The sequence below is a fragment of the Zonotrichia albicollis genome, chromosome 6, assembly GCF_047830755.1.
Source record: "Zonotrichia albicollis isolate bZonAlb1 chromosome 6, bZonAlb1.hap1, whole genome shotgun sequence".
NCBI lineage: Eukaryota > Metazoa > Chordata > Aves > Passeriformes > Passerellidae > Zonotrichia > Zonotrichia albicollis.
The window spans coordinates 34253708-34268368 of NC_133824.1; the positions used below are offsets into that span (position 1 = coordinate 34253708).

Below are 14661 nucleotides of genomic sequence, written 5' to 3' on the forward strand. Positions count from 1 at the left end.
CCCACATTTGGCATTCCAGCCTTTGCACTGGAAGGGGACACAGAGGGGCAGCTCTGTTTAAACTGGAGGCGACCCGCAGCCGCGGAGCCCAGCCCGAGCCGCACCTGAGCGAGCAGGACGCCCTCGGTCCGCGCCGAGCGCTCCCGGCAGCGCCCCCTGCCCGCAGCCGGCGCGGCGGCAGCGGCGAGCGCGCCCGGCCGCTCAATCGAGCCCAGCCCCACCATTCATAAAAACGGGGGTCGGCAGCGCTGAGAGGAGACTGTGCCGTGCCGGAAACCCAGCCAATCTGAACGCCACCCTAAAATATATATAGTTTCAGCTAAAATGGGCATGTTTGGTAATTACTGCTCCACAGAGGTCCCTTCCGTCCCACGCTCTTAATTACGTTCGCTTTAATTAAGAATTTCTATCCATCCGCCGGGGGGGGAAGGAGATGAATAATGTTAACACGCCCAAGTTAATCAACTTAGAAGGCAACAGTTGTCTCATGAGAAATGCCCTCGATAAATTACCATAAAGCATTAGGGAGACTCTTACGTTAAAGCGCTCTAGAAATCCTTGACTGTTTCTATGTATCGGCACTGATTTGCAATAGGTGTTTGCCTTAAAGATTTAAGGAAGAACTCGGGCAACACTGCCTTTGCCTTCCCGTTTCTAAATAAAGAAACGCCCACTCATGCCTTCTATATTTCACTCCAAGCCCTTGAAAACTTGCAGTATTTCCCCCGGTGGAAAACTCCCCAGATTTTCCCATGGAAATGAGGCTCCCATGAAGCCTCCTTAAATGTTTCAGCTGCGATTGATTCGGTGCACTTTCTTCTCCCTGGCAGAGCAGGGAGGCAGAGGAAGCGCCCGCGGGCACTGCGTGGGCTGGCGCAGGCAGCCCGGCCCCGCTGCCGCACGTGGACGAGCCAGTGTCCCCGGCAGGATCCCTGTCACGCGAGGCGGCCGCGCATCCCCGCGCCCGGGATGGCGGCTCCCGCGGAGCGGCGGTGAACGGTGGCTCCGCCGATCCCCTGCCCGCCCGGGAAACTTCGGGAGGAGAATACGGGGAGCGCTCCCCCGCCGCCGCCCGGCTCTCGGACGGGGCAGCCCGCCGCCCCTAGGGGCGGGAAGCCAGGGCGCCCCTGGAGGAGCGGCAATGCGGGCGGGGAAAGCCATGCGCTCCCGGCACGGCTCACACTGGCTGGCCACACCGCGGCCCCGCAGGGTCTGCGAGCCGGCCCCCGTGATGGCCCCAGGCGCTTCTTAAGCGGAGCGGAGGGAGCGCGTTATGTCACCGGTTAGGTAACGGCGCGGGAGCCGCCGCAGTGACGGCACCGCTCCCCCTCCTCCTCCGCCCCCTCCCGCCGCGGCCGGGGCGGCTGAGGTGAGGCAGCATTGTTAACCCTTGTCTGGGCCGGCCTTCCCCCGCGGGCAGCGGATCCCCCGGGAGCGGGGCGGGCTTCCCCCGCCGCCCACCGGAGGCAGCGGGGCCGGTCCCGCTGGGAGGGCGGCCCCGAGCGCCCGCACTTCGGCGCGCCGTGCGGGCCGGCAGGGGGCGCTGCCGCGCCGCGGCGGGCGGGCGGGGGCGGACAGACGGGCGGACGGACGGCCCGGGGGCGCCGGCTCCCTGCAGCTGCTGCTCTGCGCCCACGCGTGAGGCCCGGCGTGCCAGGAGCACGTCCTATTCCCGGACACCGATCCCAGCACGCCCGCGGCACGGCGCACGATGCGATCAGCCCGATACTAAGCATGCACGATCCCGGAGTGCCGGGTCCGCGCTCCCGGCCAGCAGCCGGCACTGCCCGAGCGCCTCGGCTCCGACAGGAGCAGCGCGGAGCCACCAGCGCGCCCAGCCCGGGCCAAGCTGGGCTGAGGCCCTGCCTAGAGCATTCCCCGCATCCCCCGCTGCCGCCTGCCCACGGGTGTCCGCAGCCGGGCCGCACACAGGATCCACCCGCAGCACAGAACTCGCCCTTAGCCCGCGGCCAAACACAGGGCACCAGGGCACACACGCCCGGCAGAGGGAAGGACCTCTGGGCCAGCCCACACCACGCAAGGATTTCAGGTCCTGCTGAGCCCTGGCTCCATCAGGGAACACTGGCACAAGCACAGCGCTATTCACCTTGTCTTAAACATGCACCTTGTCCCTGACAAAGTGGAGACTTCAGCACTCCCCTATCAAGGTCCTCCACAACCTCTTTCCAAGGTCTTCATTGCAATCCCCCCAATGCACTTCTCATTTACAGAGTCCGCTCAAGCAAGTAGTGCCAGGACTCTTCAGCTTGCCCCAAGCAAGGAAGCCAGCAGCCATGACTTGGAAAAAAACGTAGCTCAGAGCAATTTTCAGCAACATCCCCTATCCACAGATGCAATGCTATAAAGGGAGAACAGCCTCCACCAAATGCCAGGATGCTCTGGAAAGCAGCATGCTCAGTAGGTTGTACCCCTCTAGCTCCCTGTACTTTAGATACCAGCCTGTATTCCTGACTTTAGATACCTCCTGCCCCATCTCTCCTCTACTTGCTGCTTTCCTTCATTTTTGACATCCCATTCTTGCAGCCCTCCTATCCCAGCTTCTCAAGGACTCTTTGATTTAGAGAACTTTATAGGTTCCACAGCAGAAAAAGTTTTCACAACTTTAGTGCTTCCCCAACTCCTTTTTAAGTGGGACTGGGGGCCAGCAATTGAACTTCTCTCTCCAGTCCAAGAGCAAACCCTCCTTTAGAAGTCAGACACCAGAAAGTGCAATGGAGGTTCTTCTCACCACTGATAGACTGATCTTGGCACCTTCAGTCCACTGATCAGAACCAGACTGATAAAACAGCTTTATTATCCACAGGTCCTTCTACTCTCTCTTTAAAAAGATCCCTCAAAATTGAACAAAGCTCCCCCCTGCCAATGGTACCTGTTCCAGCATTCCTGCTGCTCTCCCTGAGGTCCATAAACCTTTCTTAGCACACACAGGCACCAGGACACATGCAAAGGACAAACACAGGCCAGCTGGGGCACAGCATAGCCTGGTTAGAGGCCCAGCAGCCCACTGCACATGCAAACTGTCACAGCAGGGAATTCAGGCGCACCATTCTTGCTGAAAGCAGCCAGTGTAGCTAGAGGTATTAGATTTCATCTAAGAATACCTGAAGGAAGACAAGGAGGGGGGAAAAAAAAAAAAAAAACCAACTTTTTAAGAACAGGATCACTGCTCCAAGATTTAGGAATAACAGCAAACTTCAGACTGCAGAAAATCTACAGCTAGTAAGAATATCTGCATATAGTACCATACTGGGCATTCAAAGTTTTAACCAGCATCCCTTATTTACATGCATCACATAGTACTAATTCCCCCCAAAGTAAAGCTTGAAAATATAAACCAACTGCTACAGTAAAGGCTACTTTAAAACAATATGCATTTATTAGAAAAAAGATATATTGTTACTCAAATCTGCTTCCTCACTAGGTAAAGAATTTGTGCTGAAAGTCAGTTTGAGGAGACTAATTCTAGGTTAGTGCACAAGAAACACAGCTTCAATCCAAAGCTTACTAACGATGACTGAAACAAGCTAGTCTATGCTGGAACATCACACATTTTTCTGAACAAATGCATTATTTTCAAATGTTGCCAAGGCAATGTTTTACATCAGAAATTCTACACTTTGATTTAACCAAAACCAGCAACAGCAACCAAGTGACAAATCCAGCTGAGATGCTACCAAAATTCTGCCTAGCTGGCAGACTGAAAATCCACCTCTTTCATTTTACTAAAATTTCTTGGCTTACAAGGACTTTCAGATTAACAGATTCCCACCCCACCACTTTCAAACACTCTAAAGCATCAAGAATTTGGTTACCAGAGGAAGAGTTTGAAACACGGCCAAGCACAACCTATCTGTCCCCAAGGACAAGGTCACAGGAAGAACAATGCTATGAACTATTGCAGAAGGAATGACAAAGGTTTCTTTCTGAAAATTAATAACCCTAGCTATCAAACCAATACACCACCATTATCCTAGTCTTTGAAAAGGAAAGGAGCTAGTTAAAACCTGTTAGCAGGGACTTCTAAAATCATACTCTGCAACTCATAAACAATCCTCTCAAACACACAAGAGGTACGTGCCACCCATCTTGACCCACAAAGAACCCAGCAAAACAAGACTTTGGAACAGCCCATCAAGATGGGACCAAGCAACAGAACTAACAACAAGCTCCTGCAGTTTTAGGCTCAGTTTCAGCCAGCTCAGCTGCAGGGCATCACCCAGCAATCCATGCCTACCTGCTTCCTCAGTATCTGATTGCCAACTGCTTTCCAGGCAGCTCAGGAAGCTGACCCAGCTGACTGCAGCTGGTCCTGCTTGCAGAGTTAGAGGCCATGCAAGGACCTCACCAGCAGCACCACCACACATGGACTGAGGGACCATGAGGGAAGCACCAAGAGCTCCCAGCCAGCAACCAGAGCAGCCACAACTGTTCTGGCAGCAGCCTGGTCTCAGAGCAACTCAAGCTGACCACTGGGCTCAGCTGTATCTTCAACATACAGTTCCATAATACTACCAAGTTTCCCTTCTGTTCCACCAGCACTGCAATTCACATGACCAAGCAGACTATGGAGCATAAATAGCCCCAAGGGACTAATTTTCTGCAGGGCACATTCCTTAAGGAGATCACCACACAAACAGACCAACCTCTGTGCCAGCATAAGGAAGAAAGAAGCAAGGTAAGAGCTCTCCATCCATTTTCTCTCTCCACACCAAACTTTTACATCAGAAAGCCATGATGTAAAAACACACACTCACTCTTGTGAAAAAAGGCATCTCATTTATAAGCTGACACCATGTGAGAGTGTCAGCAAACTGATTCCAGTGCAAAGGAACATGAACAAGGCTCTGGAGGTTAGAGTGAACACCCAAGGAGAAGAACTAGTGCACCAAAAGGAGGGTTCTAGATCAAAATCTAGGAACAAACACCAAGTTGAGGAGCCCCAGAAGTTTTGCCATAGATCTGGGTCTACCTGGACAAAAAGACTGAGGTAAAGAGTTTGTATCAGGACAGGTAAGTTGCCTTTAAGCACACCTCTGTGAGTTGACAGGAGTACACATCCCTTTCTGCTGTGCCATACAAACACTGTGTTGGACATGAAGGACAACTGAGGGCTGGAACAAACTGCAAGACATCCTACTCTAATCCCTTGCTCAACTACAGGCAGGGTAGCAGCTTCTTCCAGCAGTGCAGTGATCCTTTACTGCCCTATCCTTGATGCTTCTCCCTCCTGTTAGAGAGCTGATTCATGAGCCATACTGAATCCACACCCTGGGGATGGAGAGCCCTTTGGCAGATGGGACTGAGACAGCAGGAATACTGGGCATGTACACCTCTTTCAAGAAAAAAATATTTATGCAAAATAATAGAGAATAACAGGTTTATAGATTAAGCACCTTTGCTGGCAGGATAAGAATCCTGGGGAAGGGAGCAAAGGGGCACAAAGTCCAGGGGAAACCAGTCTTCCAGAGCTTCAGAACAATGGAAGAGTTTTGGAGAAACAGATCAGCCAGTCACAGAGGAATGTGAAGGCAGGACTTGCTGGAATAAGGAGCCAGTGATGAAGTAGAGTGTGGGGAAGCAGCATGCAAGCATAAGCAAGTGTTGGTTGGGTAGCAGCAGCTACAGAAATGTAAAGCAGAAGGCAGAGAAATATTTCTGTATCTGTATGTATCCTCACACACATCTGCAAACCTCTCCATGTAAAGGCAGGGACCAGATACCTTGTAAGAAGACCAGACTCTTTAGTGCCTGCACAACAGTTTCCTCCCATCAGCAACAAAAACCTTTGTCCCATTGAGCTTACCACCTCCCATTCCCCTTCTCTCATTACAGTTTTTCTCCCTCTGTGCTTCTGTGGTAGCCTTCTAACATACATGAAAATCCTGTGGAAAAATTGCTGTGATTAACAGCCCTAGAGCTGAGCTCCTCAAGTCTGCTCTTCTTTGCCTAGTAAGTACAGAGCTCTTCAAGAAGTGGAAACACAGCTGTCCCTCTGCAGGACTGATGGAATACACCCCTCTGGAACACGTGGCTCACAATTGCTTAAGAGGGCAAAATAGAAGGGAGGTGTAAAAACCAGAAAAAACCAAACATCCAACCAAAACCAAATCTGTACAGTCAACCAGACAGTATATTCTGCATATACACACACCATGCCTGAAGCTGTCTTCCACAATTGATAGGCAACTGAATCATGAGAGAAACACGAGAGAACCCTCAGGAGAGAAAGAAGCAGGAAGGGTAACAAAAATGGCAAAAGGAGTAGAAGAAACAATGGAACAGGCACCATTTTCCCTGAGGCTCAGCTTCTGGACATCTTAACTCCAGTTTTAAGAACTACTAAACAAGAGGTTTCTTTCAAAACCTCCAACCAAACCTCAGGATTTTAGGTGTCACCATCTGCTGCTGAGGGCAATAGAGTGAATTAGAAGCTCAGCAGGAAATTCTGTATATAGCTCTCTTCCCATGTTAGCTGGAGATGCCTAAATTGTGGAACAGGATTTCAGCACTGCTAATGACTCACCAAGTGGGTGATGGTGCACTGCTCTAGACATTATTTCCAGGAATCAAGGAACTTTCACAGATTTGAAAAACAATATATTATGTTAAGGTTAAATCAGGAGTCAAAAAATAGCAGATTGAAGGTAGAATTCTTTTGTGCAATTAAATGTAATACAGGGGAAGGAACTTGAACTGCCCTAATTCTAGCATTTTCAGATATTAATGTACTCAATCTGAAAAATCTTTGGCTTTTCTCTAAGCACCGACGTTTCCCAAAACTAATCAGTAAGTGAGCACCACAAGTCATCTGAAGCAAGAAGCAGCAACTTAGGTAAGTGATGAAACCATGCAAGCCCAACACATGGGTGTTTTACCCACTAGCTACAGAGTTTATCCCACGTTTTTGTTCATATACAGGCCTAAAGAATCACATTTGGCACATTTGAATCATATTCAATCATTTCTGTTAGAATAATCAGGAAAGATACCTTCTTACTGTTATCCCTTCCATAGCAGGGACGGTCATCTTCACCCTATGGATTAGGAATTAATATATTCATAAGACCAAGAACCATGTATTTCACCCGCCTACCAAAAAAAAATTCCCAGGTGGAGAACTATTCCCAAAGGGCACTCAGCTCTGTCCTCAGGGTCTCCTGCCAGCTTACTTGTTCCTTACACAGGATTGCATTTACCCAAGTGGCACTAACACCCACCACAATTCCAGCTGGGACTTCCCTGGAAGTCACTCCCCACTAATACACAGTGCCTTTCCTTGCTGTCACCAGGGCACCTCACAGGTAATCTTGCCAAAGTGAGGGAAGCACACTCACAAAGAGCAAGCCAAAGAAACTGGAGCATGATATTACTCTAGATTACATCCTTGTGTAAATTCTCTGGTTTTAAGTAACTAGTTTCCATTACAAGTATTCCTACTTTAAAACACAGAGAAGACTGGGAGAATGAGCTAGCTTAAAATAAGACAGCTATTCATCTCCAGGCTAATAAAATGTCAAGCATTTCCCTCTCAGGCTGTTTATCAGAGATGGGTATTCTTTTCACCTTAATGCAAACATCTGTCCTCCACTCACCATCAGCTGTTTTTTTGGGGTTTTTTTGCAGGTGGGAAAACCATACTAAAGCATTTAACCCTCCTCTATAGACATCTCTCTGCTCCTGCAGATAAACAGGGCAAAGCTCATTCATATTCTGAATCAAACTGCAGAGCTGTAGATTATGAGGCTGGTTGATGATGCTGAGGCTGCTGATGCCCACTCATGCCACATTTAGTGTGTTGGCATGAGCCAGAAGGAAGGGCTGAAGTCCATCAGATCAGCTAGGACACAGCAGAACTGGGACTCTGCACAGTTGCTCTCCCTCTACTTTTCTGACCAGAGTGCATTATGTGCTCCTTTTTATACTCTAAGCGTTAAGCAATCCTACTAAGTGGAGGTTTTAAACTGTCAGCAACATCACGTGCAAATGAAGACGCCTGAAAGAAATAAGCAAGCACCAGAAAGAGAAAAATTGTAGAAAACAGCAGAGTATGGTTCATTACTTTATGCTGTCTAGGAAGCAGGACTGATCTTAGAGTATGTTAATAGCAGTAGCCTATGTAAAAAATATTAGAGAGCCTCCCTGACTCACCAAGAGCTGCAAGGTCTCTGAAGGATTTACAGCCCCCTCAAACACCACACAGCATGAGCTGCCAAGTCTAGAGAAGCAGGGTCAGAGATCCCACTCTCCTGGACTGCTCTGGAAGTTTGTTCAGCCCCACGCAGCACAGGCTGAAGGGATATGCTGACAGAAGAGTTTTAAATTACAAGCTATGAGTAGGACTGATGACTGAAGGCAGCTAAAATTTTAGAAGAGAAAATTTAGGGTGGATACTTGGAAATATTACATGGCAACTAGGAAAAGAAAAAGCCATACACCTTGGAGCACAGTACTCCTGAGAAGTACAGACAGGATTGGGACACTTGCATCAGACTGTTCTCTGAGCCACTCTTCAGTGCAGTAACTCTTCAGAAGCAGTTCGCAAATAACCATACAAAAACCAAAACATGCTCTGAGTTCAGTCTGCACATTTCACTTAAGCTGTCATGATCACAAGTTAGTTTACAAGCTGGCATACTTTCACACATTCTTAACATCACTTTTCAGGTTAACAAGTGCCCTGCTTTATTTCATACAAGGGCAGCATCCAGAATTGAGAACAAGGCCAGAAAACCTTCACCATGGACCTGAAAGGCTGAAGATGATAAATGCCTGAATGAGTGATTCAGCTGAAGAACTAAAGATAAGCAAAAGCTCCCCCCCAAAGCTCTGCACACACCAGCCAAGCCCTCCCCCGCAGGGAAAATGGGAGCTGGGCAGAGCCTCTCCCCTCCCATCCTGTAGGGAGAGAACGCTCAGAGAGGCTGAAACTCCCTTCTGCTCCACCTCCCTACCAACTACACCTCATCCCACATTGCTCCAGGGGGGCTGCTGAAATCTGCAGCAGCGACTTGGGACACGGTCTCAACTGTTTATCACTGCACATTGTGAAACACATGCAAAGCAAGACTGCACTTGTCTGTGCACACGGGATTGAAACTTGCTTGCAAAAAACTAAGAAGCTTTAAGGCAACAACTATTTCACTCTAAGGGAGTTAGAGTTAGATGCTCAGGAGTTTGAAAAGCGACACTGACTGTATCGTTAGTACCCGATCAGCAGTCAATGTCCTCTGTATGGAGTTCTTAAATTGTAACTAAAATATTTCACCATCTGACTTATTAAGAATACCTCAAGAACTTTATATGGATCAGGGTCTATTTCATAAGACACTATTTCTAGGGACTGCAGAAAGCATAACCTTACAGATGGAATCTAACTCAAACCATTTAAGAATACAAAATCCAGCTAGTCCTCTTCTTAGACTTCTTCCTCTTGACATAAGCATCACATCTTATTAATTTAATCATATTCTTGATAAGGTCTGATGTACAGAGCTTGTTATTATCTCAACTTACTAGTCAACAAGAGTTTGGGCATTGCCCCTGTATTCTCAGTTTTTAGAAGACCTGCCTGTACAGACACAAAGAAGTATCTACTCCACTGCTCATGTACCCAGTTACATACATTTTTCATGCCTCCCTCAGTGGCCCTGATGCACAAGTTGCTATTTTTAGATGCTGGATATGCATGGCCCTTATCAAGTAAAAGAAGCCAGCAAGAAGGCAGAGAGGGTCACCCAGCTTTCTACTGCTCAAAGTTTTTGTTAAATATTTACACAGGGAAAGAATGGTTAAAGACTGAATAAAATCAAAATCAAAGTACACAAAGTTAGAGGCAGTTGAGAGCACCATCCTGATTAAAAACCTCTCACAAATTCTTTTTTAAGAAACCTAAAGCAAATTGCCCACATTTAGTTAATTTTGCATGTTAGTGAATAAACTCCAAGAAGTTTAATTAAGGCAAGCTCATCTTCACAAACCTTTGTTGGCCCAAATACAACTGTACAGCTGTATTCACCACATGAGAAAGCATCACCACTAGCAGATATGTTGTAACCACTAAATGTACAATTATTCAACCATGACTCTATCAAAGGCATTGAAGATAGAGGAGAAGAAGTGGATGCTTTTCTAAGACAGTCTGAGGCTTGAAAGAAAGCAGGACTTTTCTTCAAGTGTCATATGGCAAATCACATAATCAAAATAATTTTGGTTCCAGATAACACATTGCTTCAGCTACAGAAAATTGGGGGGGAAAACCCTCACATTTATCATCAAAATATTTGCAATGTTGAGACAGGAAAAAAGAAACAAAAAGTTTAAGTACCCACACAACCAAGACATTAGATGCTTTAGAGCACCAGATCAATCCAATTTGCACTGCCCGTGTGTTTTGAACATGTGTTTTGAACATACAGAGTTGATTATCTGCACACACTGAACTGCTCTGATTACACAGCTGACCCTGCTCCAAACAGGAGGTTGGACTGCAAGCCTCCTGAGGTCCCTCCCAGCCTAAATCACCATAGGATTTTGAATTCATTTCGCCAAGTTACTGAAGGGAAGGAGAAGAATGATTTCATGTTTTCCTGCAAAAGAGGCGGCTTCCTAAAATAGGAGACACGGCAACTCTCCAAATGGGAGCTGTAACAGCAGCAGGCAGTTCCCTGCTCCAGACACTCTGTACTCCAGAATACACCCAATTTCCAATGGCAGAGAAGCAAGGTGGCTGCCTGCCACTACCATCAATGGGAGAAGCACAGGACTCTCATCCAACCTAAGGAAATACAACTATGGATCACAACAATCAGCACTACCAACAGATCTGTCTGCCGAGAGGGAGTCAGGGGAACAACCACATCTTTGCTGTATTCTTGGTGAATTCAGAATGACTCCTTAGCACTCTGGTCCTGTTGAGTCTGTCGTTTATTTAGCTACGTTGTTTTTAAATCAAAGGAACTGTTATTTTTTTCCTCTTTTACCAACTTGTGAAGCACATTAAAGGCAGAACATTCAACCCAGGAGTTTTCACTGTATAGTCTCTCCAGAGGCACCCAGAAATCTCACGTTTGAGACATCCACCCAACTTCCATACTGAACTTAACAGTATAGTAGCCAAACGTTATACAGAGAGAAAAACCAGAATAGCTGCATACAGACCTTCACACATAATTGTGACTGTAGAAAAACTAACTTTTTGTCAAAAGAGGTGCTATTTCAAGTAGTACAAACCCAGTTCACATAGTGGTTCCTCCTCCTCACATCCCCTCTTTTTAAATACCGGTAAGTTAGACCAAGCATAGACAGAAGCAATTGCATATATGCATCCGAAAAAACCTCTAAGAAAACAAGGAAAAAATTTGCAACCCAATTTCAAATGTACAGAAGAGTTAAAGGGCAGTAAGAAGTCCTTCCAAAAGGACTTGTATTTTAGGGTTTTTATAAAGTTGCTCTCTAGTTGTGCACTAGAAAGAATACATTGACACAATAACTACAGCAGAAAATTAGCATCAAAACCACTGTTTTTTAAAATATCAGAAAAAAAGGAAATGCACTTCTTCCTACAGTATTACTTAGTAATTTGCTAATCAAGGTGACCCAACATATCGGCAGCTGTGCCTCCATCTTCCTTTCCATGACAGAAAACAGAGAGCCTGCCCAGCCACAACACACTTCAGGGCAAACCACCCCAGTGCCCATTCAGACTAAGACAACCTCTCTTCATTTCAGCTGGAGACTACAGCAGCTGTGCCAATAAAGCAGCACCTCACCTGCATCAGCTGCACAGAGGACACACAACAGCTAACTCATGATGGCCATATGTCTTCCTACAGTGACAGCAGGCATCATCACCTCATTGCTCCATTCTCCTTGACACTGCAGCAATGCCCCCACTTCAGAGCAGAGCAACAAACACAGAATTTAGCTGTGCTGCCAGCGCTCCTCTTCCTCCCTGCCTTGAGCATCGCAATCTTGGCAGAGAAAGCACAACTTCTGTGAGCAGCCATTGGCCACATATAGTGGCCCACTGCTGCCTGCACTTGCTCGAGACAGTGACAGAACTGCACTTCTCTGGATGTTTGAGGATGTGACTGTGGGAAGATCTGCTGTTTACAGTTTGTGGTTCCAGCTGATAAGCTGGCATTTGGCTCAAGCACTGCAGGCCTGCATGTTTGAAACAATGCAAAACAAGCTCAAGGAGCCACCAAGATTTCTGTGATGCACCACAAGTCAGCAGGCAACTGATAATGCAGTAATATATTCAAAACCAATATCAGAAAGTCAAAGAAGGTTTGGATGTCCTGTGCCAGCCATATCTTTAACAGGCATAACATTTCTCCAGCTGAAAGGAAGACCTGGGCCTTAGTTATTTGTATGTCAAGCTGCTACCTATCCAAGGCACGGCTGCTGCACTTCAAGCCTGTAAACACAGGATTCATGACACGCTCTGGCATTATGAATGCTGTGAGGAGCAGTGCTGCTTTACTTGTCTCACACAAGCAGACGTTCAACTACCCAGGCATGTGCTCACATACAAGTTCTGTGCTGGCTGCAGAGGTTATGGGGGAGCACAGTGATAAGCCCAGCAGTCAACCTGCAGGGCTGCTCTGCCTACAGGTCTGGCACCTGGAAGCAGCTGCAGCAGCTGAGCACCTGATGTCCTCCTACTCCTCTTGAGGAAAAGAAATACCTTTTGCAGCCTTTTAGTGTCATCTCACCTTAAACTCACACCCCTTACACGCTACAACTATTTCTGTGGCCCATCTTATCAATTCCCAATCAAGCACAAAACTTGCCCTTTCCAATAACTTTCCAATAATGGATTTGAAAATTCCCTTGGCCTGATCTGTTACACCAGCAGAGAAGCCCTTTCTTTCTATCATCTCATCATTACTTAAAGGCAGCAGCAGACTCGGATGGAAGAAACCGTCTTTTCCCAGCGCGGCTCCCGTAACCAGGAATCGAAGTAGTGAGAAAAGTTAGAGCAGCGTAGCACTGAAATTACCCCGGTAATAGCCTCAGCTGTACTTCCACAGCGCTCCTGTATTTCAGGGATGCCAGCTAAATGCCGCCGCCACCCCCTCCCGGCCACCGCTACTGTCACCCCCTCCACAGGGAGGGCCACTCGTGCTTCAGCCCCTTCGCGAGCGCGGCCCGGGACCGAGGAGGGGCCGAGCTGCAGGAGCAGACAGAGTCGGCATAAGTTTCGCGCCGCTCCGCCGTTCTCCCGCCGCTCTCGGCGGGGCTCTTCCCTAGCCCTCCAGCACAGCCCTTCTCCCTGGGCACCCGCGGCTGCCGCCGTTCGCCCGCGGGGCTCCCGGTGCCGGGCAGGGGCCGCGCGGCCTCCGCTGCGCCGGGAGCGGCCGCTCCTCCGGGGGCGGCGGGAACGGGGCGGGCCTGACGTCAGCGATGAGGCGCGAGGCCGGCGCGGAGGGGGCGGCGCGCACCGACCGGCCGCGCTGCGAACTGCGGAGCGGCCCCGGCCGCGCTGCGCGCCCCGCCGCCCTGGAGACACCAAGTTGACACACGCCGTGCCCGTCCGTCCGTCCGCCCGCCCGCAAGTCCCAACTGAGCTTCTCTCAGGACGGACGCGACCAGCGTGCTCTGGTCCCGCACGTTTCCTGGGGAGCTTGAGAGCGGCTCCCGGCTAGTCGGGGGCGCACTCGGCAGCGCAGTGGAACCCGCCGGTCCCTCAGACGCTGCCCCAGACCAGCCCGCCCCGGACCCAGCCGTCGCCCCACGGGCGTTCCGTCAGACTCTAACTGGCCTCTCTAAGGGCCCGTCCCCGCCGCCCGCGTCCCCCTCCCCGCCAGGCCGAGGCCGCTCCCCCGTGAGGTCTCTGCCCCGGCCCAGGAGTCACCAGAGAAAGAGCCGCGGCGGGGGCGGCCGGGACGCGCACTCACCTGCCCAGGCGCCCAGCGCCGGCCCCACGGCGGCGGCGCCGCTACCCAGCACCCAGACGCGGAGCCCAGCCAGCAGGCGGTACGAGGCGAGCGCCGCCGCGTAGAGAGCGCCCAGCGCGCCCACCCAGTAGAAGAGGCCGACGGCCGGGAGCGCGGCGGGAGCCACCATGCTGCGGAGGCTGCCGCGGCCGGACTGAACCCTCCCGGCCACCGCCGCCCCGCAACCGTCACGGCGCCCGCCCCCGCCCCGCCGCGATTGGCGGAGGGGCCTCTCAGCCACCGGGTAACCCGGCAACGCGGCCGGGCCCGCCCGCCCTGGGGCCGCCCGGCCCCGCCGCGCCGGGAAGGGGGGGGCAGACAGCGAGCGGCCACACGCCCCCGTACTACTTGCGGCCTGCGCCCCACGTGGTCGGCACCGCTCTTTTGCCGCCATTGGCCAGTGAGCATGGCCGTCACCCGGCCGCCGCACTTCGATTGGCCCCGCCGCCCAGGAACCCCGCAGGACTGGTGGAAGACGGAGCCTCCGCTCCCGCCCCCACTGACGTCATATGAGCCCATTCATAAAATGCTCAGGCTCCGCCTCGCACTCGAATATGTCCCTCGGTTCCCCTCCCCCAGCCCCGCACTGCGCTCGCCCACGGAGCCGCGCCGCGATCGGCACGGCACGGCACGGGTCCGCAGAGAAAGGGAACCCGCCCCGGGGAAAATCCGTCCCGGGAAAAGAGGGGCTGAGCACCAC

The 14661-nt window shown here is 50.4% G+C and overlaps 1 protein-coding gene across 1 annotated transcript in view; it reads right to left on the reverse strand.

The window, feature by feature from the left end:
• The window catches only part of HSD17B12 (hydroxysteroid 17-beta dehydrogenase 12), an 82821-nt gene extending 68451 nt beyond the window's left edge, over window positions 1-14370 (reverse strand). The window contains 3 exon segments of the mRNA XM_005480134.4: window positions 13923-14096; window positions 14099-14252; window positions 14254-14370. Coding sequence (XP_005480191.2) covers window positions 13923-14096; window positions 14099-14252; window positions 14254-14355 — 430 coding nt within the window. The 5' untranslated portion in view covers window positions 14356-14370.
• Between the last annotated feature and the right edge of the window lie 291 nt (window positions 14371-14661).